The sequence below is a fragment of the Canis aureus genome, chromosome 3 (assembly GCF_053574225.1).
Source record: "Canis aureus isolate CA01 chromosome 3, VMU_Caureus_v.1.0, whole genome shotgun sequence".
Classification (NCBI taxonomy): Eukaryota; Metazoa; Chordata; class Mammalia; order Carnivora; family Canidae; genus Canis; species Canis aureus.
The window spans coordinates 15674419-15700856 of record NC_135613.1 but is presented as its reverse complement, the minus strand read 5'-3'; the positions used below and the strand labels follow the sequence as shown (position 1 = coordinate 15700856).

At 40.9% G+C, this 26438-nt stretch overlaps 1 protein-coding gene across 1 annotated transcript; it reads right to left on the bottom strand.

Annotated features, from left to right (window-relative positions):
• Positions 1-1232: 1232 nt before the first annotated feature.
• On the bottom strand, positions 1233-9638 carry CLEC3A (C-type lectin domain family 3 member A). The gene is made up of 3 exons (XM_077883527.1): positions 9400-9638; positions 4789-4872; positions 1233-2839 (listed from the first exon to the last, which is right to left on the bottom strand). Exons 1-3 carry the CDS (start codon positions 9512-9514, stop codon positions 2448-2450), a joined length of 591 nt encoding a protein of 196 aa, XP_077739653.1. The 5' UTR covers positions 9515-9638; the 3' UTR covers positions 1233-2447.
• Between the last annotated feature and the right edge of the window lie 16800 nt (positions 9639-26438).

Below are 26438 nucleotides of genomic sequence, written 5' to 3'. Positions count from 1 at the left end.
GCCTTTGGTTCAGGGCATGAGCCCACGGTCCTGGGATTGAGTCCCACATTGAGCTCCCTGCATGGAGCCTGCTTCTCCCTCTGCCTATGTCTCTGCCTCTCTCTGTGTCTCTCATGAATAAATAAATAAAATCTTAAAAAAAAAAAGAAAAATTGACCTAAGAGTTAAGACCTATTTATTAATCTTGCCTGAAGATCAATTGTTTGCAAAATAGTATCCAAAAGGCAAAATAGACTAAAGGGAAATCTAGGTTATTGAATCTTGTGGGTATGGTTTTTGGATAATTTGTTGGCCAAATAATAAAGTCGAGGTCATGAGTTCGGCTCTGGGCAAACCAGATAATTTCTTAATCTACTCTTTCCAGTTTGCTCTGTCTCCCATCCATCTGCTCTTCCTCATGCTAATCTCGTGATTTCCCCTCACTAACCTTCATCTGTTCTTTTGAATTAAGCTTATTTTGATCTTTCTGGTTGGAGTACTCGGAAGAAGGATCATCTTAGCTATATGCCCCATCTCCTGGAGACCCAAACTCTGACACAGACTTGTATGAACCCTGGTTGTCTTTATTTACCCTTTTGAAACAACCTCAGACTGAATGCCTTAGCAAGGTCAGCTGTTTGCCCAAAATGTTATCCCAACTGACAGAAACTGGGAGAATGGATTAGAGTCCACTTCCATTGCCTACTTGAACAGCCTTGACATTGTCACAGTTCTTCCATAGTTGCCAAAGAAGTAGGATCTGAGTCAACTTTTTGGGTTCTGGACACAATTCCACTACTTCCTGGAGTGTGATGTGGGACAAGTTAGTATCTCTCTTTTCTCAGTTTGTTCTTCTTTCTATGAAATGAAATAATTCTAGAGCCTAATACCCAGGTTTGTTATAGAGATTAATGAGAATTATATAAAATTTGGCACAATACCTGGAGTATGATGAGATTTTACTACCATCAATGTCTATTAATTTCATTATTGTCATAATCTTTGTGGGGAATTCTGTGTTGGAATAGGGGATGGGTCAGGGCCTACCAAAAACAACTGTAGGTACAACTTTCTTTTTAATATTCTCCTCCTCTCTTCAGACTACCTCTTTATTGTCACATAAAATTATTCTCCTAAGATATCTAAATCACCAGTTCGATCAGATCTAGGGTATTTCCTCCCCTCAAATTGTGCCAAGTTTGATATAAACTAACATAGTTTGAATAACTAATCAACATCCAAATACATCCACGTCGATCAGAACTCAGGCTTTATTATTGTGCAGTGAAAAAAACTAAAACTTAATTCCAAGCACATGTAATTCGAGTTTGCAAAGAAAGATATTGTTCATAAAACATATTCAATATTTAAAGAAGAAAATGACATTTATTTGAAGAACAGAATATACTTAGAATTCCTGGCTTCTAAAAAGCCCATTTCCCCTATGCCTAAGCTTTGTAATTTCATGTTAGGCAATAAAGTTATTTTATACAATCTAGTTAAACTATTTAATGGAAATAGCATTTGACAGAATAAAATATTGCATAGATGTATGACTCCAAAATAATATTATTTAAATCCAATGTTCAACCTCCAAAGGTAGATTGCCCCTAATAGACTTCAATATATGCTTGTTTACACATATATAAGTACATAAAGTATGTAAAGGAAACTGACATATATAATATCAACCCTCAATTTCATCTAGGAGGATAAGGATACTAAAGCAAGGGAAAAGTAAACATATTTTTTTCCTACTTTATTTTCCCATACAGTTTGCCTTAGTGTTACCTATTCAAGTCAGAAATAGTAATGTAATTCTGGGACTACAAATTGACCAAATATCCTGTTTTATCATTCCCTTTCAGGACTGGACCGGGCATTTTCAAAATCAGGGTGTGTATATGGTGGAGGAAGAGGGTCATGAAGAAAACAAAGTTAAATCAGAACATTTCTGAGATATCCATGTTCTGATGTGGCAGACAGGATGCAGGTCCCACCAGGGGATGCAACGACTCAGAAAGGTTTATAGGCTAGCAAAATGCTATGACTGGGTTGGAACAGATTGGGCATCAGACTAAGAGGTTTCTAGGTTATATTGCTCCCAGAATTTCTGATTTAGAGAATGCTCATCAATCAAATATAAACTTCCAAGAGAAAATCTTCCAGGTAGCTGTTGTGTTTTTAACAGACCTGGTTTCTGTACAAAGGAGAGGGCCTAGGAAAGTGGGAAGGATTAGATAGCCCATTTTGCAGAAGCCACATTAACATTGTGCACATAGCTGGATCATTATTTCTGACCTCCTATACTCCAAAGAGAGCAAAATCACAGTGAAATGTGGTAGCAAAATTGGCTGACTCGTGTTTACCTGTGGACACAAAAGAAGCCCATGTGACAATTCTGACTTACTCTTGTGAACCATCAGCCTGTAAATCGTGATCAATCTTGCATTTTTGAGAAGGGTCTATTAAGGGATAATAAATTCACATATGTACCTCTTGGTGCTACGACAGACCTCATCACTCCATTTGCCCTGAGCTGACTGGGAGAACAGGGCACAGTTTTCACGCTTACCGCCATTAGGCTGTGCGTGGTCCCAGTTGAGGAAGGAGATGGTGACTCCATGGACATCAACAAACTTGCCCTCTGTGACCATGTCATTGATGCCCAGCCAAAAGTCATTGACACCTGGCAGGCTTCTTTTACCATAGTCTCGGAGGGCATTGATTTCGTCAGAGTTTCTGGGGATAACCAAGGTTCCTCCCTTGGAGATGCAGTCTTCATTGGCTTCATGGAAGTGCTTCAAACCTTCTGAAGCAAGGTAGCATTTCTTGTGAACTTTTGTGCCTCGGAGACAGACTGTAAAGATGTGAAATTTGGTATATTAATGTTTTTTTAGTATTATACATCCAGGATTGGACTTGGAAAATAGTAGTTAATATTACTATTAATTATAGTGATGTGTGATCATAATTATAAATTAACATTTATTGGAGATTTTGTATGTGTCAGACCTTGTGCCAAGCACTTTATAATAATGAACTAATGTAATAATCACAATAATCCCATAAAGTGAGATTTTATTTCTCCCACCTTTACATATCAGGATATTGAGGCCTAATAGAAGTTGTTACTTATAACGACTTTGTGTGTAAAAATGCAACTTATGTAGCATATAAGATCATAACTACATGAACTCAGGTCTGTCCCACCCTCAAGGCATTTTTAGTTTCATGCTGCTTTGATATACACATGCTTGTTTCTTTGTGTAGCTCTATTGTATGCTGCTTTCTTTGGAACTTTTGGAACTAAAGTATTAGTATTTCATAATTATTTAAGAAAACAAACAAAAACAAGAGTCTGAATTGACATATGGAAAGAAAGTGGTTTTATTATGCAGGTAACTCAGCCCTGGTAATATTGTTTAGGTTATTCAGGATAAATCAAACATAAAGATAGTTTTAGGGCAAAGTCTGGAGAACCAGACTCTGACATTTACTAGGTGTGTAATTGTTGGAGAAAATACTTATTTATTTATGCCTCCGTTTTCTCATCTATAAAATGAGGATAATCATAATGGTACCTATCTCATAAATTGTTGGAGGACTAATGTTTTAATGTTTGTAATGTATTTAAAGTGCCCAGCTGTGGGCAAGGCATTAATAAAACTCTTTTGCCTTCCTCATGGGCATTTAATCTTCCTTTGGCTTTTGTATTCTCTTCCTGGAAACCTGATAAATGGAATATGTCACCAGTATGACTAGGCAAAGTTGCTTGTGGTAAAAATGACCTTGAACTGGTAACACAAAGCTGGCCTGGGAGTTATAAATCCTTGATGGAAAGCCATAACTTTAGTCTTCCCTAAAAGCAGTAACTCTTATAATTGGACAGGTCTCTCGCAGGACCCTTGAAGTTCTGCTTTTGGAGTTGCTATGTGAGGTGTTGGATCCTGGAGGTATAACTCTTGTGAGCAAGGGCTATTCTTGAACCCACCCAGTGTGGCTCTCTTTTCCTTAGCCCGTGGGAGCCAAGGAGGGTAACTCCTGGAAGACAGGTGTATAGCTGCATAGGCTGTTGGGAGCTCTACTCCTTTGTAAAGAGGAATGCCAAGCTGTGCTTCTAACCAATGGCTTTCCATTTGCATCTGGTCCTCCATGTGGTCAGACTGAGTCCTGTGATCCCGTGTTTAGTTGAACCTCAGCAGATCTCCCAGTGGGCACTTAGTAAACATCTAATGAATGCTAAGTATCTTCACCAATGAATATTTGCTTCAATTCTGTTTCATTGACTATTAGAGAAGAGTTATGGACAAACTTTTAAAATGCATTATTCAGATGCCTATTTTTATTTCTATACCACCTATATATAGGAGAAGGGAGTGGAAAATCAAGCTGATTTCCCAAAACAATTGTCTCCCCAGCTTTTGGATCCTTTCTCCTGGATACCTCTCTGGCTTGTCAATCTCTCTCTTTTTGTAAAGATTCATTCGTTTGTTTGTTTGTTTGTTTGTTTGTTTGAGGTGGGGAGGGGCAGAGGGAAAGGAAGAGAGAAAACCTTGTGCATACTCTGCTGACTGAGTGTGGAGCCCAATGCGGATGTCATGACTGTGAGCTCATGACCTGAGCCGAAACCAAGGGTCAGGTTCTTAACCAACTGGGCAACCCAGGTATCCTCGGTTTGAAAATGTCTCTTTTAAAGAGTGTCACTTAGAACTTGACATGTATTGTGGGTATAGTTTGAATTGCTGGAAAATCATGATTTCTTTTCCTCTGTCTTTTGAGACAAAGTCCTGATACGTTGGGTCTTACCTGTCTGTAGGGCTTGCATTTCCTTCAGGGCATTGACTTCTCTCCAGAGCTTTTCAACTTGAGTCTTCAGGTCTCCATCCTTTTCTGGGGATATTTTAGGGTGGGGTAGGGTAGGAGGAATGGAAAGCATGATTAAAATAAGATAAAAATAAAATAAAGTTTTGGAACCCAGAATCTAAGCTGACAATCTAAGGTGAGGGTGGTTTTCATGAAACTGGGCCAAGTGTACATGGAAATTAATGCATGAAAGTAAGTTGGTCAAGAAGATTCATAAGAAGTTGGTCGTGGTAATTGTACTAAATGGTCCTTCTCTGAGACAGGGCTGCTATACCTCTCCAGCCCCATTTTGTGGGACTCTCCCCCTATCAGGCATCAGACTTGTTGACTTTCAGAGCATCTTAGAGCGAGGTATGTCATCTTGGGATCCACTCTTTTGGGTTCCTCCTGCCTGGAACACTCTTGCTCCAGTTCTTGTCCATCTCCTCACTGAGCTGAAATATCTTTTCTAAAACTCTTCTATGGTGATTGTCTCTATATTAGCATCTGTCTGACTGATCTCTTCCTTTGAGCCTTTACTTTTCTTGGGAGAACTTTTCTCTATAATTATTTTTACTTAATTCGATGTGTCTTACTGTCCATAGTGCTCCTGATGATTAACACAATGCTTGATGTATAATAGCTGTTCATAGTTGAATGAATAAACAAGATTCTAGGACTGATGGGGACTGTTTTAGAAATTGACAGTTTGAACTCTTCAAAGGCAAGAATTATAATAAACCATAATAAATGACAAAAAATATTAAAAGCCATCATGCACTGTGTAGTAGGGGCTTAATTCTTTCAATATTCCTGTGAAATAGACACTCTCACTATCCTCAGTTCATAGAAGAAATAGAGGCACAGGAAGCTGAATTAACCTGCCTTAGGCCCGCCAGCTCATAAGGTGTGGTCGGGATTTGAATCTCTTTTACTCCAATTCTGTGCTTTCATATCCTTCTGATCTGCTCCTGCAAAGTAATTGCCTGATCCCAAGCACATGGCCTTGGACAGAGAAGATGCTTAAAGTTTGGTATGGTTTGTCCCCATCTGCCTCATTATCTATTTGCCTTATGGGGAATCTGTGTTCTGCTCTGGATTTTTCAGCACGATACTAAATCCACAGATGTTGATTCATCATCCTCTTAAACATGTGATTTGCAAGCCAGGTGTTTCCACATTGGGTTAGGAATGCCTTCTGCTGTATCCAGGGGTGGACCCCACCTCTTGTTTCACTTGATAATGCACATCAATTTTGTTTTTTTTTTTTAATTTATTTTTTATTGGTGTTCAATTTACTAACATACAGAATAACACCCAGTGCCCGTCACCCCAATTTTGAAAGCATCCAATAGCTCAGCTCAGAAATATAATAACCCAAGAATTTCCTCAAAGAGACCATTCAACCCAGAATAAATATAAGGGCACATTCAGAATGGAAAACCATCAACTGTTGGAGGCCTGGTTCACAAAGACCACTAAAGACTTGCTTCCAAGTTTCAAGTTGTCAGCCATACCAATGTCATCCCCCTTCCCTCTCAGCTTCCTGCTCCATTCTGTATAAATATGCGGCCTCTACAGGGAAGCTGTAAGTATTGTAATTACCATGAAGACATGAATAATATTAGGCTCCTGGGAGATCATTATGGAAATCATTATCCAGGTGGCTTGGCTTCTGCTTCTAACCTTTGTGACAAATGTGGATGTGCTTTGTCTACAATGAATACAGGGAATAACTACTTCAATGTAAAAATTAAATTGTATTCATTTGTGCAACACGTAGTTTGTTGAGACCTATGAATTAAAGGCCAGGGAAATTTTGTTTTTGAGCTAAGTCACCCAATTAACATTTTGAGTAAAAGACCAAAAAACTCCCTTTCATTTTATTATTGTTTTTCTCCAAAAGTAGTTTCAGTATAGAAATACAAAAAAATTCCTGGAAAATCACCAGTAGACATATGAAATATACCTTCAACCTCATTGACAACCAAAGAAGTGTCAACCTTTTTAGCAATTAAAGAAATACAAATTAAGAGAGATATTTTGTTTTTTGGTTACCTTGACAGAGCTTAAGCTGATGATTCAATGTTAAGTTGTCAAGGTATGTGGGAATGGTCACTCTCATACGCTGAAGATGGGAGCAACGTGGGTTGATGCTATTATTTTGGGAAACAGTTGGAAAATGTGTTGAACATGCAGTTTTCTAGAGGTGTATCATAACACCCTTCCTCGTATGGGGTCAGTATAGGTACACAAAGCAGTTCACTGAGGCATTGGATCAAAAAAGATAGATTAGAAGCCACACAGAAGTTCATCAAGAGAGAATAGATAACATGAATCATGACACATCTATGCAGTGGAATATCATAGGGTCATTAAAAGGACTGATATATCCCTTACACTGATAGTTATCCAAGATTCAATAGATGAGATAAATGAATAGCCAATTCTTATTCGGTTAAAAACAGGTTTTAATTGTGCATTAGAAAAACTCTGGGAATATTATTTCCCAATAGGTAATAGTGAGTAATTTTGTGAAGAGGGCTGGGAGAGAAAAAATGGCTTTCACTTTTTTTTTTTTTGGCTTTCACTTTTGATTTCATAAATTCTCAGGTGCTTAAAATGTTTTAAAAGCGTGTGCGTTAGTGGGGAGAGAAGCGTTTGGTAAGTTTAGGCTTATTGCTTCCCTTACAGCTGTAGAATCTACTTTCTTGGACCTAATAGCGGAGACTCACAGAAATTCCCTTGGGAGGATGATGTTGAAGAGGTATGCCCCGTCAGCTAAAAAGCAAAAAGGGAAAAGCATGTGTGCACACTTGCGTGTGGTTGGGGGTGGCGTTGGGGAGCTCTTGGTGACCTGAACTGAATGACTTCAGAAACATGCCCACAGCATACACACATCTCCTCTTCACATCCCTCCCCACATCCCTACTGGGTGGTCACCGCTTTGCCTCTACCTCCCAGAGCTGAAGAAATGCTAGCAGTAAAAATAGACCACATCACACGGTATCTTCCCTGCCCTCATCTTCACCAATATAGTTTATCACTCACAAGAAGTATTTTAATCTTCTATTTAAAAGAGGTAACGCGAATGTTTAATATTTTATAAAGGAAAAGATGCCACTGAAGAAACTTCGCATCAGATCTAAATCATAGAAATAAATGCCCCCTTTTCAGGGCACTTCATTATATTCAAAACATGACACACCAAGAGAAGCCTCCTTTTTACCCACCAGCCGTCCACACTGTGTCAAGTCCAGGCTTGCACTTTGTTGGTATGTTTTATATGTTTTATTACTAATGAAATAAAATTGATAAGGAAATAGTATCATATATATTGACCTTGAAATACTCTGGTAAGAAAATGAAAATGACTCAGAGGATAAGATAAAACATCACTCTGTCTCTCTTGATGCTTTTTCCCTCTTGCTATGGTTTCAGCATATTCCAAATAAATTGCTATCATCTTTGTTCTTTGCAAGGTTTGTTTTTTTCTTTTTTTCTCTCTCTTTTTTTTTTTAAAAAGATTTTATTTACTGATTCATGAGAGACACAGAGAGAGGCAGAGACATAGGCAGAGGGAGAAGCAGGCTCCCTGCGGAAAACCCAATATGGGACTCAGTCCCAGGACCCCGGGATCAAAGCCTGAGTCAAAGGCAGACGCTCAACCCCTGAGCCACCCAGGTGCCCCCCCTTAAAGATATACTTATTTATTTGAAGGAGAGAGAGTGGGCAGGGGAAGGGGCAGAGGGAGAGAGAATCCCCAAGCTGACTCCCTGCTGAGCATGGAGCCCACAGGGCTCGATCTCAAGACCCTGGGATCATGACCTGAGCCAAAACCAAGAGTTGGTTGTTTAACTGACCGAGCCACCCAGGTACCCCTGTTTTTTCCTTTTTTTGTCTGTTAACCCAGTTCAACCCACTCAGATTTGAGGATTGCTTAGAGATTCAGTATTGCATTAAAATGTTTTCGAACACTATGTAACTTTGCATGTTGAAATATTTTTAAGTTTAAAAAGAGGTTCAGTTTCTCTCCGACATGAAAAAGCTTAAACATGCAGTATAGACTGTCCTTATATTGTCAGAAGTGTGAAAATACACCTACATGATAACCAGTGACAAAATGGTCTATATCTTTGACTACACATTTAATAAGATTATAGTTATCTTAGAAATATATTTGAACAGCTATACTATGTATAGAAATGAAACAGTATATTTTAATTATCAGTCTATTCCACTTGATCCCTTGCTCATAAAAACCAGATATCCACATATCCAGGATATCTACATATCCCTCTGAAGAGCATTCTGCGTGGCAAAGCTTACTTGACAAAGGCTATGCAATACAAAACCATTTTCTATTAAGAAAAAGGCCTGCCACATGATTCCTTTAAATATCAAACTGTTCCAGAGAATTAAAAGGCCACTCTGTCCCCTGGGTTGCCATATCCGCACGGTGGCATGGTACTATCACCAGAGATAGTTCTCCTGGAGAAGTTGGGAAATGAACATTGCCCAGTCCCTCCCCACACTGGGCAAGCCGAATTTTGCTGGGCTGAAAAGCCCCGTTACCTTTCACTCGGCGTTTGCTGTGCTTCCTGGCTTTAAATTTGGATGTGTGGCTGGTGGTCTGGTCCAGGAGTAAGGTGATAACCAGGAGGTAAATTACAAGTCCATTCTTTGCCATGGCTCCTGGGCAAGTCTGATGACCACCTTGCCAGCTCCTGTGAAGTAGCTAAGAGGCAAGAAGACTGCACAGCCACATCTTGCTCTGGAGAGCCTGGGCCAGCTTTATAAAAGTGCGTGTGAAGGTTGGCTGGAATCCTGCTGACGAAATGTTTGAATTCCTCGGCTGGCCGCAGCATAAGGTGGCCCCTTGTTCTTGTCTCATGTTAGACTTTTTTAGTTTTTAATGTTCCTGTTACATTTTCTACTTGACTCGCTTTTTAGAGCGTATCAGAGTTAACTATGGGATTAAGGGTTTTGCCTGCTTTCTTCTCCTCCTTCTTTGTCTTCCTTTTTTTTTTAAATTTAAAGGGCAGAAAGTTTGGAGTAGCTCTGTGAAGACCCCAATATTTAAGCCCTTGATTTGGAGCTCTGCAGTTCTTTTAATGTTCTGGGAAATTCAATTCCTTTTTCGGGGCGAATAAATAAAGCACACCCCAAAAAACTAGGAAAGCTACTGCATATGCGTGTGTATATGTGATGCCAGAGTTATACACACATTCCTGTGTCTACACAGCTCAAGTGGAACTTGGGAATGGTTTGCTCACAGTGAGTAACAGGGTTGGCCAAAGTAGATAGTCCATGATAAAGCAGAAGGCTTTCTAATAAGATTTTGTGGATTCATCAAGAATTACAGTTTTGGGAAACACACTTTAGAATGAAAAGGAAATTGAGAAGGTGAATTATTTCTGTAAGAATAATGTAAAATATCAACTATAGCTGTTTTGCAAATCCCCATCACCCAATGCTTTCTGCCTTGAAATTATCCTACTTAAATAATTTCAAAGGGAATATAGAAATAAGAGAATAATAGAGTGAAAGATTTGGTTTAATTATTCTTACCTTAACAATGGGCTTTTTAGGACAAGTATTAGGAACCAGACCGACTTTTGTATCAAAAGCAAGGGACTTCCCTTATCTTTCATTTTCTTTTTGAGACAACATAGGAAGAACCAAGGGTTGATTGATTCCTTCTGGATCTTAGGAGAAAACAACCGTCTAATCTATCTTCATTGCCTTCCAGTGAAAGCCTCTTTGTACCCTACCCACGTATTAACACCAAAGTAAGCCCGCTGATAGAGAAAAGCCTGACATAATTTAGCAATGTAAGTGTGGAATAAAGAGTAAAGATTTTACTTATAAAGCAGACTCCTTGTACTGATTTGGGCATTCTATGAACAGGCACTTGACAGCATTGTGGAAGCCAGCTGTGTTCAGGTTCTAATTTCACCTATTTATCAGCTGTGTGATCTTGGGTAAGTCACTGAACCTGTTCTCACACGGAGCTAGGAATGCCTACTGTTGGAAAGATTAAATGAGATAATGCTACAAGCTCTTAGCACAATGCCCAGTGCTTAATGATAATAATAGTAATAACCTCTGTGACATTCTTACCATTAATTATAATAGTATGTGCAACTCATGGAACACCAGATCTCTTTGGTATTCTAAAATACTCCATGATTTGTATTCTCTCCATTTATAGACTGGATTGTATTGAGTAAGTATTCTCTCCATTTATAGATGATTGAATCTGAACCTCAGGAAAGTTAAGTGGACTTGTTCATCCGTCAGACTCCAGGGGAATTGCAGTAGAATTTAAAACCTAGTTTTGATTGACCCTGGAAGATCTCTCCTTTGACCTGGCCTGTGAAAACTATGCTTTGATATGCATGTGGAAAAGGATCAATGCTTTACAACTGATCTTATGATTGATTGAAAATACTTCTTGCCAGCTTCTCAAATCCTTTACTCTGAGAAGAGATTTTTGAGGTACAGAATAGCTGTGGAAAGCTAATGATTTCTCTTGGATCTTTGATCTATGCTATATTCAAACTAGATTTGTAAGAAAAGGCTGCCTTTTTTCTTCAAAATAAATCTATATTGTTTTAGGCTCTTATTCCTTTCCAGGAAGCCTCTGACGCTTTTTTGGATTTGTTTTCTTTTAGCCAGATTTCAAAGCCTATGCTTTCTTCGTTTTAAATTAATACTTTATTTTTTTAAGAACAGTTTTAGATTTATAGAAAAATTGAGCAGAAAGTAGAGAGAGCCTGCCCTACCCCCTCCCCAGTTTCTCTTATTATTAACATCTTGCAAAAAAACAAAAGCCAAAGAAAAAAACAAAAAATCTTGTATTTGTGTGGTGTATTTGTTATAATTGATGAATGAATATCGATCTGTTACTATCATTTAAACCCTATAGTTTATATTGGGGTTCACTATTTGTGTTGTACAGCTCCATGGGTCTTGGAAAATAAATGTATAATGTCGTGTATCGACCATTACAGTAGCATCCAGAAGAGTTCTACTGAAGCCCACACTTTTTGCTCTAATTAAATATTTGAGGATTCATTTCTTCCCTAGCTGTACTGCCAGGACTCTCTCAGGGGCTGCTCTAATCTCCAATTCTCTCTCCCCAGATGATCTTAATCCTTCTTGTGACTTCCAATTCTCTGTCTGGGACTCTCACATTTACCTATCAATTTGATCTCCTCCTTCAGATTGATAGTTCCAGTGGCCCATGTGACCTTTCCAGTTGGATGTCTCAGACATTTCAAACTTGTGAAGGTTGAAGTTAAATTCTGGGTTCTACCCCCATTAACATCCCATGGATTTTTAAAAGTCTGTTTTTCCTGACTCTTCTCCAGCACAATTCATGTCCCCAAACCACTCAGGGGGCCATTTCTGAAAACTTGGAAGAATATTTGTGCCTTGCCACGCCACCCCCCTCAATTTTTTGTCTGCAACACCCTTCCCTGTGTCCTTGTCAGCAGCAATGCTGTGGTTTCCACCACCACATGGGTGCTTCCTCTTTTCTGTCATCATCTCATCTGACATCACCAATAGCTTTTGTCCTGGCCCAGCTCAGCCACTCTGCCCCTACCCAACTGAGGGAATGCTCCACACGTCACTGATGGGATGTCACTCTCAGATTTAAAACCTTCCAAATCCTTCCATTGTACCTATGATGAAAACCAGACTTCTTACTTTGGTTTCCTAGGACCTCCTACCTGGTGAGATCCACCTGGTTCTTCCTTTGTGGAGATCTTTTGCCAATTTTGAGCTGTATTTTGTTCTGTCTTTCCATACCCATGGTGCTTTTCCACACACTTTTTCCCTGTCACTATACCACCATCCCTTCCCAAACTTGACCTCTTGGTGTGAGTCCAAATTAGTGCTACTTTGTAGATGACTGACTCTTTCTTGTCCTCCAGATTTGAACTTGAAGATCGCCTTCTCAGACATAGCTTCTCTATCTGCATAATGTAGCAAGGACCTACTCTGTTTTCTCTAAGAAAGTACCTTGCTTCCTTTATAGCACTTCTCATAGTTGGTACTCATTTAAAAAATGTATTTACTTGGTTTACTGGTTAGATGTCAGGCTCTTCGGCTAGGCTGAAAGCTCCCAGAGGGCAGGAGCTGTGCTGGGTTAGCTCCACTATGCATGCAGTACAGTGTCTGCTCAATAACTCTTAACTAATGTGTAGCAGGATGGTTTTGCTTTTGCTTCCCTCCTTTTCGACCTCTGCTCTGAGACTCCGGCAACAAGGCACTTGACCAAGGAAATAGCAACTCAACTCTTGGAAGAGTAAAGAGACAGACTCACTTGGCATAATAACACTTGGAGTCATGCTAGGAAACCATCCCACTCAGCACTGGGGAGACTCTGGTTGGCTTGCAGGTGCTTGGCCCTGAGGCCAGACAGGGCTGGGAGCTTTCCCTTAACTTCTCTTCCTCCTGCTGAGATTCCAAGTTCAGTTCATCTTCCTTTAGGGAAAACCACTGGAAACTAAATGCCTGCAGGATTGGCTGGAAGAAGATGAAAAAGAGTTGGATCTGAGGATATTCTTAAGGTAAGGTTTTTGTCCTTGTCCCAAAGCTGATTGACATCAGACATGGCCTCCACCCCCAAAACCCCAATAGGAATAGGATGGGGGAAATGGTAATAATCTGGGAAAAGAGCACATCAAGAACTACACATACATCAAAGATAATGGGGGGCGGGTGTCCCTGAACCCACCTTGTTCTCGGGGAAGCCAGGCCTCACTCAGTTTTCTTGGAGGCTGAACAATCCCTTTTTTGTGGAGCAGGATGATGTCACCAGCTTGTCTCCTGGGCTGGACCAGGGCTTGTGAAAGGGCTATTTAAGAAGAAGTGCACATTTATAGCCAGGGAATAGGAACCATAAAAATATTGCCGTTAGGTGGAAAGCCTTTCGGCGAGGATTTACAAACTGTCACTAGAGTTTAAATTTCCTTAATAAATTGCTGTTTACAGCACATCTCCTGACCACCCTGTGTAATTGATGTGTTTATTCCACTGGTTGCTATTTTAAAGTTGCTCTAAGCTGCTGTTTTCCAGAGTGTCTAACAAACAAGTCCATCGTCCTACTTGCTGTTTGTTAGTACTCAAGGCTGAAATCTTTGAAGGCTGTGTTCAGGTGTTCAGAGGTTCAAGCACAGCATTTAGGGAAAGTGACAGGGCTGAAGTTGAATATAACAGAGGTGAGGTTGAAATGCTTGAAGGAAAGATTGGTTATGGTGTATGTGTAAGTTGTCTTGTTTTTACTTAGGGCTTTTACTTGTAGGTGTGACGGGGAAAGGGTCAGGAAATTTGAAGAGAAAACTGAAGACAGGGTTTAGGAATAAGGTTCAAAGACCCTGCTAACATGAGGCAACATTGGATATACATAAAGAGCCAAGGACTCCAATAGTTTGGGATTAAAATTTCAGCTCTGTTACTTTTTAGTTGTGTGATGTGGTCAGATTTTGTCCTTTCTCCTAACTGGCTTCCTGATCTGTCTTAGAGAATACTGAGAAAACTAGAGCATGTGTATAAAACACGCAAGCCACGTCTTGTCACTGTAGGGGATCCATCCAGGGAGCCTAGGCTTCCCTAATAACCATCAGATAGATGCAACAGGTATCTCCGTAAGGTCCTCAGATTCATCCTTGCCCTTACCTCAACCCCATAGATTTGGTTCCATTTGCACCCACAATGAAAATACTTTATCGTAAAACTTGTCAATATTTTATGATTATTTTATATATTTGTATCTCTCACATCTTTTTGCCTTGGGATGGATCTTGCCAAGATTCTCTGCTGATTTCCAGACCAACACTGTCCAGTAGAACTGCTCAGTGGCCACATGTGACTAAGAGCTGCCATATTAGCACAATTTTAGTGCCTCACAAAATGACTAATACATAGACATTTAATAAATGTCTATTATGTGAAATGGTCCAACCAAGAGGATTTGGAGTAAAGAGAGTGGTGATTTAGATTCAATTAATCTCATCGTGACTATTGTGCTAGGATTTTTTTGTGTGTGTAAATCCTATAAGGAAAGCATTATTCTAGGGATAGAAGGTGGACTTACCCTTAGGGAGTAATGTGACCTTTCTTAGAATCTTCAGCTTCTAAGTATTAGTCAAACTTGGTCTCCTTAAGGGACACCTGGGTGGCTTAGTCAGTTAAGTGTCTGCCTTTGGCTCAGATCATGATCCTAGGGTCCTGAGATTGAGCCCCTGCATTGGGCTCCCGGCTCAGCCTGGAGTCTGCTTCTTCCTCTCTTTCCTCTGTCCCTCCAGCCCCCTGCTGCTCATGCTCTCTCACTATCTCTCAAATAAATAAAATCTTTAAAACAAAAACCAAAAACCAAAAAGCTTCATCTCCTCAGTTGAGGGGAGGACCCAGCTGGTGGTGAAGGGGATTTGGGGCTTTTGTAGGCTTACCTAGGAAGTCAGAATGAGATTTTTTTTGTAAAGTCAGAGTAGTGGAATTAGAACAATGGAGTCCCAGATTTAGGAGAGACAAATCTCCACTTTGAACACTTCTCATGATGGAAAATTCACTACCCAGTAAGGCAGCCAATTTTGCTAACCTCTCCCTGAGTTTCTTGGGTTTTGCTCTAGGCCTGTGGTAGCTACTTCTCTGAGCTAGTTTCTAGTGTATGATCTCATCTTGAACCAGCTCCCTCTCCTCTTCTGGGACCAATTTTTCTTCTGGCTCCATTCCATTCTCCCTTCTTGTGGGCCCTCTCAGACAGTGGCTAAACCAGTGCATCCTTGGCCCTGAAAAGCCAGACACCTCACTGAAGTCCTCACTTCCCATAGCAACACAAAGTAGTGGAAAGTGCACAAATGACATCATATGGACCCAGGGTTGAATTGTGGCTCTCCCACTTACCAATTAGGTGATTGGGGCTAGCTCACTAATCTCTCTGAGCCTCTCAGTCCTATAAGTTGTTGGTCATAATAACTGTATGCCACCATTATTGGGAGAATTAAAAAGATTCTCTGAAAACAATCAATATACTGGCTGATACAGAAGAGATATTTCATATGAGCACTTTCTATTGATAAATTAGTTATTATTATAACCATCATCATTATAATAATGTCCTAGCTCTTACTGACTTCACTCTGAAGTCATTCCTCTGCAGCCATCCAATCTGCCCCCTTATTGTTATCTCTCTACCCCCTCCAAGCACCCAATATAGTGAACAGTTCATTTTTTAAAGAAAGCAAACATTCCATTGGTCTGTTTTTCCTAGGTGTACTAACGTTTCAAATTTATTGTGAGTTTTGCCTGGCCCTGCTGCCAAGATGGTCCAAGAATACAAATAAGTCAGTATTCACCTCCCTTCTTCTGGGAGCAAGAGCAGCCCTCAGTGGAAAACCTTTATAATTCCTCTCTGTAGGCCTCCCAAGGTTGGACCTGGTGAAAACAGTCTTCAAGCTTCAGGTAACAACAGTGCGGTCCTTGTTCTTCCTTAGAATCCAGAGGCTTGCAGACTCTCTCTGTTTAGAGCAAGATGACTGCAGATTGTAGAGTGAACCATTGAGAAAACCTGCTTTTCTGGATATTAACTAAGTTTCCAACTTTTAAGTCCATGACCATTTCACCAGTGGAAATTTAATGATATAACTAAAGCCATCTTGTGTTTCCCTTGAGCTGGCTCAATTACATAGTCAAGCTATTTCATTTGGTTTAAATGGCATAAAGAGGGATTGCCTTATAGTCATCTCCCCAGAAAGTGCCTCCTGAGGCTGAAACCCTGAAGAAATTGTCCTTGATGGGCATACCAAGGAAATTGTGTCCATGATATCTGCTTCTTATAAAGAGTAGGAAAAGTAGCCAAATAGTTAGATGAATTGTATGTACAAGGCATTACTTATATTTCTTTGTAATCTAAGATAAATGAAGAGATAGAGGAAGAGAAGCATAAGATGGAGAGGATGGAGGAATTGAGACAAGTTTGGTATTCGACAAATCAATCTTAAACTTTTCATGGGACACTGCTGGATTTGTCTAGTTGATGATAGGAAATAATGATTGGACACTAGAATGAAGTTAAAAAAAAGAGTTCTTCGAGAAAAATCAATAATTTGTTAATAGCGAATCAATGATACATTAACAGTGGGAAACTGATGATGGGTCTGAAGCCAGGACTCTCCTACGGGGAAAGAGGAGGATCAGAGACAAATCCATGGGGTCCCAGATACTTAACGGGTGGGTAGAGACAGGGAAAGGAGTCAGTGGTCAGAAAAGCTAAAGAAAAGCTGTGTTTCCCTTCATTGATTCCACATTTTTTGAACCTGAAGTGAAGGTTCCTGGGGAGGAGAGTGGAGACAGAACTGGCAAATATGTCAAAGAAGTAAAACAGGAAAACGACTAAAATAAACATTGGTCTTGAGAGTTAGAAAAAGGACTCTAGGCAATTTTTGTAAGGCATAAATCACGGAAACTAGATTGCAGTGAGGAAAATACTAAGTAGAGATTTAAAAGTTAATTTATTTAGTAGAGTTTTTTTTAGGTTCACAGCAAAATTGAACTGAAGATGCAGAGATTTCCAGTATGCCCCAGCCCCCTGCATGTATGTCCCTGCTCGTTTTGTCAGGGGCAGGAGAGTAGGTGGTGTATGGTGCAAAGGGGGAGCACCTCTGTCCCTCCACAGTCTCCTGCCTGATCCCTGCTTCTACCCCATCCTCTATGCAGACCTGGCTCTAGACCCACAATCTCGCGTATCTGTCACTCTCAGTGCAGGAATGTGCCGGCCACGAGACCACACACATCCATGCCCACAGGCCGGTGGGCAGAAGGTGTGCCCACCACAAGCTCTCTGTGGAAATGGCAGGGGTGGGGGTGGTGGTTAAGGCTGAGGACTCTGAAGAGAGACCACCTTGGTTTGAGTTCTGTCTTTATGACTTCTCAGCTGTGTGTCCCTGCTACAGTATCTCCTATCTCATAGGAAGAGAAGGTGCAATAATGGCACCCACCTGCTAGGTAGAGATGAAGTTAGTGAATGCCCATAACACACTGGCAACGATGTCGGTTCAATAGCAAATGCTGGCAACACCCATTAAATAGATGGAAATGTTGAGTGGTTCTAACTCTGGGGTGAAATTTTTGTCCATCACGGTGGGACTAATTGTCCATTTGGTGAATTGTCCTACAGCCTCTACTGGGAAGCTGGCCTCCTTATTCTTAATATAGGAGGGCAGTAGGCGGATGGCTGATGGCTCACAGGATCCCAGCTCTCTGCACCATATAGAGGCGTCGGATGGGTCTGCAATAGCCACAGGTTTGCACCTGGTACTCTGCCAACAATCCAAGTTCTCACACACTGTTTTAATGGATACATAACATGTGCCTTACTTTACTAAACTTCCTCCAGTTGTTTAATTTCCAGTTTTGCCTTTATTATAAATGATGGTGAGATCTACATCTTTGTGTGTTAATTCTTTTTCTGTACTCAAGATTATTTTCTTAGGACACTTTAGTCTATAAATGGATTTCCTGAAAGGCAGCATAGTCTAAAGGTTGACAACACAGATTGGAGTGTGGATTGCTTGAGATCAAATGTCGACTATGCCGCCAGCAGTTGAGTTTTCTCAGCTCTCCCACGTCTTGGTTTCCCCTATCTATAAAAGAGGGGACAACAGTAGTATTTAAATTATAAGCTTGCTGTGGGACTTAAATTAATTCTTGTAAAGCACTTACTTAAAGCAACAGTTAACCTGCAGTAAGCATTAGTAATATTTAATGTTACTGAGCCAAAGGGAATGAATATTTTAAGATTCTTGATACATATTGCTAATTATATTTGATGGGAAGGAGGAGAAGGCCTTAGCTTGTCTACTTCCCAGGAGGAGGGAGCAGTGATGGGCCAGGAGGAATAAAGGAGAGTCCGTTGGCCAGGAGGAATAAAGGAGAGTCCGTTTTAGGACACAGGTTAGATCACATGGCCTGGCAGGCAGGGTCATTGATTCTTTTTTTTTTTTTAATTTTTTTTAAATTTTATTTATGATAGTCACACAGAGAGAGAGAGAGAGAGGCAGAGACATAGGCAGAGGGAGAAGCAGGCTCCATGCACCGGGAGCCCGACTTGGGATTTGATCCCGGGTCTCCAGGATCGCGCCCAGGGCCAAAGGCAGGCGCTAAACCACTGCGCCACCCAGGGATCCCTAGGGTCATTGATTCTTAAAAGGGTTCCACATGGGAATGGCTGGCTCTTTCTCTTTGCTTCTTCCCATGAACATTTCTTCCTATCTCTTTCTTCTCTGTAATATGCAATTGGATGGATGGTGTTAAGGTCCTCAGATGTGGGTCTGGGCTAAGAAAGATACAGACGTTCCTAATTTGGGGCAAGGTTCTGTGTTCTAGTTCAGTATATTGTGGAGTGCTCTGAAGTGGATGTTGAGACACAAGCTCTGTGCTGGCCAAATCAGTCCTTGTGTCCGTTCACCACTGTCCTTCATGCATGAAGGAGGAGGGTTGGGTGGGCCAAGGCAGGATTCAGGTATTTATGTGCTCACTGACCATAATATCATCTAATAAGGCCCCAAATGCCATCATTGCACATAACTATTTAAAATGAATGTGCCCATTTTCCCACCAGGAAAAAAAGTATGTAAGAAGCAGATTTCTATGTTATATCCTTTCTTAGAGATGTGGAGAAGTCCCTCAGGTTAGGGAGCAAGATGGTGGCTTACTGGAGAGCCGTGTTGGTGTCCTGAAAGCACTGCTCTTTTTCTCAGAGCCTTTAGGGCTTTAGAATATGAACCAGTTTTTCTTTGCTTTCAGGAAACCAGTAGCACATCCATTTTGAATGTCTGGTAAACAGTGAAGGAGTCAGTGTTTTATGAGTATCTACTTTTCATCTCAGGAGATTTTTTTCAGCTTTTGCTTTCCCCCGATGAACAGAGAGGGGCCATCCAATTTGCATTGGATGCTGGTTTTTGCCAAAGGCTTCCTTCCAGTAGAAACCAGACAGGAAATATTCCCAGAGCCTGGTTTTTTGGGTGTGGAGACAGCAAGTCCAGGAGACAGGCTGATGTCTCTGAAAGACCCACATTCACCACGCCCGCTTCCTTCTATAATTTATTTCTGCCCAAGGAGACTAGGCCACCCTCCAAAATATATACCAGATAACTGGGATTGCAATTGAAAAACCCACTACTTGCCTTGAGTATGCCTTGTTGGAAATAAAGGAGCAAACAGTCCTGGCTTGTGTCTGTTGACAGTTTAGGAGTAAGTAAAAGAATTATTTCTATAACCAAAAATTGAAAGAGGACTACTCAAGGGGGATTAATATATCGGACTTCTAAGCCATCATTAAAATTCTGCCAAAAAGGATATGGAGCAACATGGAAAATGTCCATAATATATTTCTAAGGGAAAAGAGCAGTTTTAAACCAGAACTTATGGGGTGGACAGTAATAGGTAGACAGAGTGTGAATGAGGGCGTGTATATGTAAATAGAGATAGGTCAAAATACTAATTATGGTTACTTTTGGGTGTTGAGATTATGGCGGGGTTTTTTCCTCTGGTTTTCTAAGCTTTTATAAGTGTAAAACATATATTTAAATACAAACATTTTATTGAAGTATAACATATGCACAGAAATGTGCCCAAGTTGCAAAATACAACTTTCTGATTCTTCATAAAATTTAAATCTGGCCCTCCTACTAGTACCTAGATAAAGCAAACAGAAGGTTCCCGACACCCGCCCCCCACCCCCAGAAACTTCTTGAGCCCTGTCCAAGTCACTGTTCCTTAAAAGATAAACCACTGCAGTGGCGTTGAACGATGTCAACCTCGCCCAGTTCAGCTGTTTCCCAGAATTCTCTTCCCTGTATATTTTGGGTTATAGTGAGGCATCAGATTCCCCTGCAGATACTCGCAGCATCGAGGTAGGAGGCAATGAGAGATTGATCAGGATTTGGCATGTGTTTGAGGGTTCTAACTCATTTTCCCTCTCTTTCACTTTACTCCCATCTTCCCCTTTCCTATGGCCAGCCCTATGGACCTACAGTCTTACAGAGACCATTTAACTAGCTTGCACTATTGAATAAGGCAAATCCCTGCAGTAATCCCTTTATTTATTTTTTTAAGATTTTATTTATTTGAAAGAGAGAACAAATGGGGAAGGACAGAGGGAGAGGGAGAAGCAGACTCCTCACTGAACAGGGAGACCCATGCGAGACTTGATCCTAGGACCCTCGGATCATGACCTGAGCCAAAGGCAGATGCTTAACTGACTGAGCCAACCAGGTGCCCCCTGAAGTGGTCCCTTTAATATGTGGGTGTGTACGTACATGTGTGTATCTTGTAATGGCTTTGCTTCTCGGGTAGAACCCTGTCTGATAAAACAGAATTATAGGGCAGATGATGGCCAGTCTTCAGGATGGCTCCCAATGAATAGTCCTCACTTCTTGAGACTACAGTCCCCTCTTATGAGCAACACTGAACTGTGTCACTAGTAAGATGTTCTGGAAATGGCAGTATGGGACTTTCAAGATTAGATCATAAAACACATTGCAAATTCCTGACCCACAGAAACTATGCAAGATAGTAAACGTTAATTGTTATTTTGAGTCGCTAACTTTTGGGGTAATTTGTTACACATGGTAATTCCATTAGATCCATGGAATTCTGAGTAAGCGAAATAGCTATTATTTTAGGTCCATAAGTTTGGGGTGGTTTGTTGCCCACAACAGATGTAAAAATCCTTTCTAAAACCCTGACAGTCTGCACCTTGCACAAAAGGTGTTTTTTTTTTTTTCTCATATAATAAAAAAATCTAGAGGGAGATTGTTCCAGTGTGGGCTCAGTGGCTCACTACTGGGCATGGGTTCAGCATCTTCCCAATCCTCTGGGCCTTCTCCTCAGTTATAAGATGGCTACAATAACTTCAAACATCACATCTTCATAGCATCACTTTGAAAGCAGAGATCGGATTTGTGGGATGGAAAGAATCCTCACATGCCCCCCTTTAATCACAGGAGGAAACTCGCTCTCAGATGTTCCCTAGCAGATTTCCTCTAAATGTGTCATTGACCCGAGTTGGGCCACAGGGTCATCCCAAGAGGTAGGCCCATTTTCTCTGACATGAAGGGCACACTACAAGATCCCTCTTTTTTTCCATGGGAGACACACACAGAGACAGAGACACAGGCAGAGGGAGAAGCAGGCTCCCTGCAGGGAGCCGGATTTGGGACTCAATCCCAGGACCTCAGGGTCACTACCTGAGCCAAAGGCAGACACTCAACCACTGAGGCTCCCAGGTGCCCATACTACCAGATTCTTGAATAAAACAGGGTTCTGTCAGCAAGGAAGAGTGTGGAAAGACAGCCAGTAGGGTTTGCCACAAAATCTTTACCTGACAAAATCCCACTTATCTTTCAGATCCCTGTCTCTTTATAAGGACTACTTCTGTTAAGTCAGAGCTTTCTTTTAAACTCCTGGGGAGGAAGTTGTATGTTGAGTTCTTTCTCTTTGGAACACCAATCACTGTAATCTGGGTAGTTTGTTATTTAACGATGTCTGTATCTCTTGCTATACTATACATCTCATAATTCAGGCCTAAGGATACAGGATCGGGCACATGGGACTCCAGGAAGTCCCTCTCCTTCCCTGATCTGGCTCTCTCATTCAATTTTTTCCTGATCAATAGAAACCATTGTAAGCAGTAAACTTTTCAGTGTTCCACTGACTGTTATTTGTAAATCTGTCCCAGGAATGTTCAATTGACTTGTTCAGCATAACTGTTTAATAAAGCAAGATTCTTGGATGTTTAGCAATTAGAATGTTCCACTGTGAATGAGTAGTCCCATGACAGGGAAATTGGATTTCTCCTTTACTTTGTATAACTGACAAGGCTTGATTAAATATTAATCAGACTCTCCTGGAAACAGGCTCTGAGTTTAGCGATATAATTGTAGCTCATATTCATAACTTCGGATTCATGCTCCTTACTGCTTCCTCTGGAATAATAATGCCATCCCCCACCAAGGCTTGTCGAGTTTATGAGAATAAATAGAGAGGGAGATGGGTCATGTGTCAGACTTGGTTTGCTGGATTGTGAATGGGAAGGCCATTGGTTAGTTTTTACAGGAATATGGCCCCTGTCTGCATCCTTCTTTCAGGTTTGTCCATTTATTAATATTGATCGGGTTCTGCAATGTGCCAGGAAGTGTTCTAGGTGAAAAGATACAACAGTAAACCACACAGACAAAAATCTCTGCCCACATAAAGCTTAAATTCTAATGTTTCCTGACATCTACACTTTTGAGAACTATTACATGTATTCTCAATTAATGCTCACCTGTGAGATACAATTTCTTATTCCTCCATGATGGACATAAACAGATTTTTTTCTGCCCATATGTTTTTCTTCTCTTGGTTATAAAATCTCTGCTGTAAGGAACAAATTCTGCTTTAGGTAGAGATGAACAGCTCCCATTTCAGGGCTCCAGAGGTAGACCAGTAAACCAGATTTGACTAACCAGAAAATCTTATCTCCAGGCCAGTCATGCCAAGCCAGGCCAGAGTCCTCTCTGGGGCATAAACATCAGAACCATCAGCAAGACTCAATTTTTCCCCTGTTGAGACTACTGAGGAAGTAGTTACTGGCAGACAAAGATTCACATGCTACTCTTTACCCATCTGGACATATCTAATGCACACACACATGTGTGAGAGAGAGTGAACCAGTCTACCAACATCTTTGGAAGTTCTGGATTTAGTTGTTATAATTTCAAATATCTTACAGAACCAACCTGGCTGTTTGTTTCTTCAATTTCCCTCTTTCCTCTCTTATCTCTCTGTTTTTTTGCCAAATATTTATTGAATACAGTTTTAGTTTCATATTGCTGTCTAATATATTACCACAAACTTAGAGTCCTGTTTATTACAAACATAAGTTTATTTTCTGAGTCTTATTGGGTCAAGACAAGGGTCAGGGCTTAGCCAGTCCTCTGCTCAGAGGCTTCTATCAAGGCATCAGCTGGGCTGTGTTCTCATCCGGAAGCTTGCTTGGGGAAGCATCTCTTCCTCATTCACTCAGGCTTTTGGCACCATTTACTTCCTTGGATCTGTATGACTGAGGCCCTGTTTTAGTGCTGTTAGCCACAGGCTACTCTCAGTCCTCAAGGCCACCCATGGCTCTTAGCTATGTGGCCGTTCACAAGCCTACCCATGACATAGTAACTCACTTCCTCAAAGCCAGCAAAGGCTCTAGTTTGCTAAGATGGAATTGTATACAATGTAACCTAATCTAGGGAGTACCCACAGTTGCCATATCCCATTGATTAGAAACAAGTCACAAGTTCCACCTCCATTTAAGGGGATGGAATTATGTGTGATTCACTGGGAGTCACCAGTAAGTTTGTCTGCTATGGGAACCTACTTTATGTACCGGGCATCACACCAGGGAATACCAAAGTGCAAAAGAGATATGGCTCCTGCTGTCTTGGAGCTTACATTTTTGTAAATTTGGATCTTGTAAATTATATAAGCCAATGCAATGCTGCCTCTTCCCCAGTTTTGTTTTGTTTTTCCCTCTAGGCTAGTTTGAGTTCTTGGCAGCAGAAAGAATCCCGATACAACTCCATTTTGTAGATGGGACAAATATGTAGGTTGTAGGAATTGAGGATCCTATCCTAGGGCTCTTTCCATGGGCCCCTAGTCACGGAATGGGTAAGACTTTGGAGTGAAATGTGGGGGTTATTTATGTCTTGGTTCCACTGTTTACAGGATCTCTAACCTTAGACACTTCGCCTTTTTGAGCACCAGCCTTTTGGTCTCTGAAATGAGCATAGTACCTATCCACTATAGGCCTATTCTGTATGGTTCCTCTGTGACAATGTTCTGAGAACAGCGCAGACCTAGGCAGATATTGCTCAGGTACTTGGAGACCAGAAACAAGATCATATCACTATGGAATATTTCTGGACCAGCTGGTGGCTTACCTGGATCTTCCCAAAGGACACATCTTGAGAGGAAGGACTCTGCATCTTTGCTTCTCCAGTTCTTGACACACAGAATGTGCTAAATGAATGCTGGTTGGTCCTTCCAGGATCCTATGTGTGCTTTCATCAATGCATTTATGGGACATGGAATAATGGCCCCTCACAAATGCCTATACTTTGATCCCTGGAACCTGTATATGGCAGAAGGGACTCTCCAGATAACTCGAGGGTCTTTAGATGGGGAAATTGTTCTGGATTATCTGGGTGGCCAGTGTAATCACAGGGTCTTCATAAAGAGAGAAGCAGAAGGGTCAGAAGTAGAGGGAAGGAGATGTGGTAACAGAAGCAGAGTTTGGAGTGATTCCGTAGCTGGGAGGGACCACAAGCTAAGGAACATGGCAGCCTATAGAAGTTGAGAAAGATAAGGAACAGATTCTTTTCTAGAGTTTCCAGAGGAATTTGGTCCTGCTGATACCTTGATGTTGGCCAGTAACACTCGTTTCTGAACTTCTGACCTGTAGAACTATAAAATAATAAATTTGCATTGTTTTAAGTTGCTAAGCTTGTGCTAATTTTTAATGGAAGTAATTCGAAACTAATATAGTACTAATCTGATAACAGTATTGTTTTGTATGTGTGGCCGTATTGTGTGCAGGAACCGACTAGTATCAGCACATCAGAACCAGTGTGTAAGTATTTGGGAATTTTGCAAGCTCTTTGTCAAACTTGTGATAGCATGGAATTAACCATGTTGGGATTATTTACACAAATCAGCAGCTATAAATTATAACTTAAAAAATTCTGGAGAGCTAGTTTGCCAGCATACTCGCTCTGAGTGGGTGTCTGTGTGTTATGGGGAGCGGGGGGGTGGGTGGGCAATTGGGTCTAAGTGGAGATATATGTGATATATGGTGATTCCAGAGAATACCAAGGCCCTTGAAGGCAGGACGCATGTCTTGCTAATTCTAAAGCTGTTCCTCCCCTATGCTTTATACATTGCACATCCCCAAAATATTTATTAAATAGACATTTATCTTTTAATATGTTATCCTTTAATGACTGGCCCACATGAGATCAGTCCTTCAGTCTTGGCCTCTTGCATTACTATTGTCCAACCAACCATCCGACCAGGGGCACAATAGCAGAAAACTATGGGATTTGAAACCGATGAGAATCTGAATTTGAGACACTTCCTTGTCACTAGTCAGTTATGGGACCCTGAGGGAGTGGCCTTTGTGAAGTCCAAGTTCCTTATCAGCATGATGGAAATTATGCTTGCACACTATCCTGTGAAGGTCAAACACAATAATGGATATGTTTGTGGAGGGAGTTTGTAAGCTCTAACATGCCATATAGAGGTCACTAACACATTGAAACCTGGGCAAGAGCCTCAGGATGTAAAACTGATTTCCAACTTAATGTGTATGTGTATGAGAGAGAGAGACAGAGACAGAGACAGAGAGAGAGAGAGAGAGAGAGAGAAAGCAAGAGAGAGAGAGAACACGTAAGAAATAAAGATCTATAGAGTTTTTAAAAATATATTTACTGGGAGGGAGCCCATCTGAGGCTTTCTGAATATGAAGCTTTGGGAGTGGGCCTCTCCTGAAATAGACGGGTGTATTTTCAGAA

What these genes read in the sequence shown, in the direction of transcription:
- CLEC3A (XM_077883527.1), bottom strand. Translation starts at nt 9,514, where the DNA reads ATGGCAAAGAATGGACTTGTAATTTACCTCCTGGTTATCACCTTACTC. An exon ending in CAGCAAACGCCGAGTGAAAG is followed by an intron (nt 4,873 to 9,399) that starts GTAACGGGGCTT and finishes AAATATCCCCAG; the next exon opens with AAAAGGATGGAGACCTGAAG. An exon ending in AATGCAAGCCCTACAGACAG is followed by an intron (nt 2,840 to 4,788) that starts GTAAGACCCAAC and finishes ACATCTTTACAG; the next exon opens with TCTGTCTCCGAGGCACAAAA.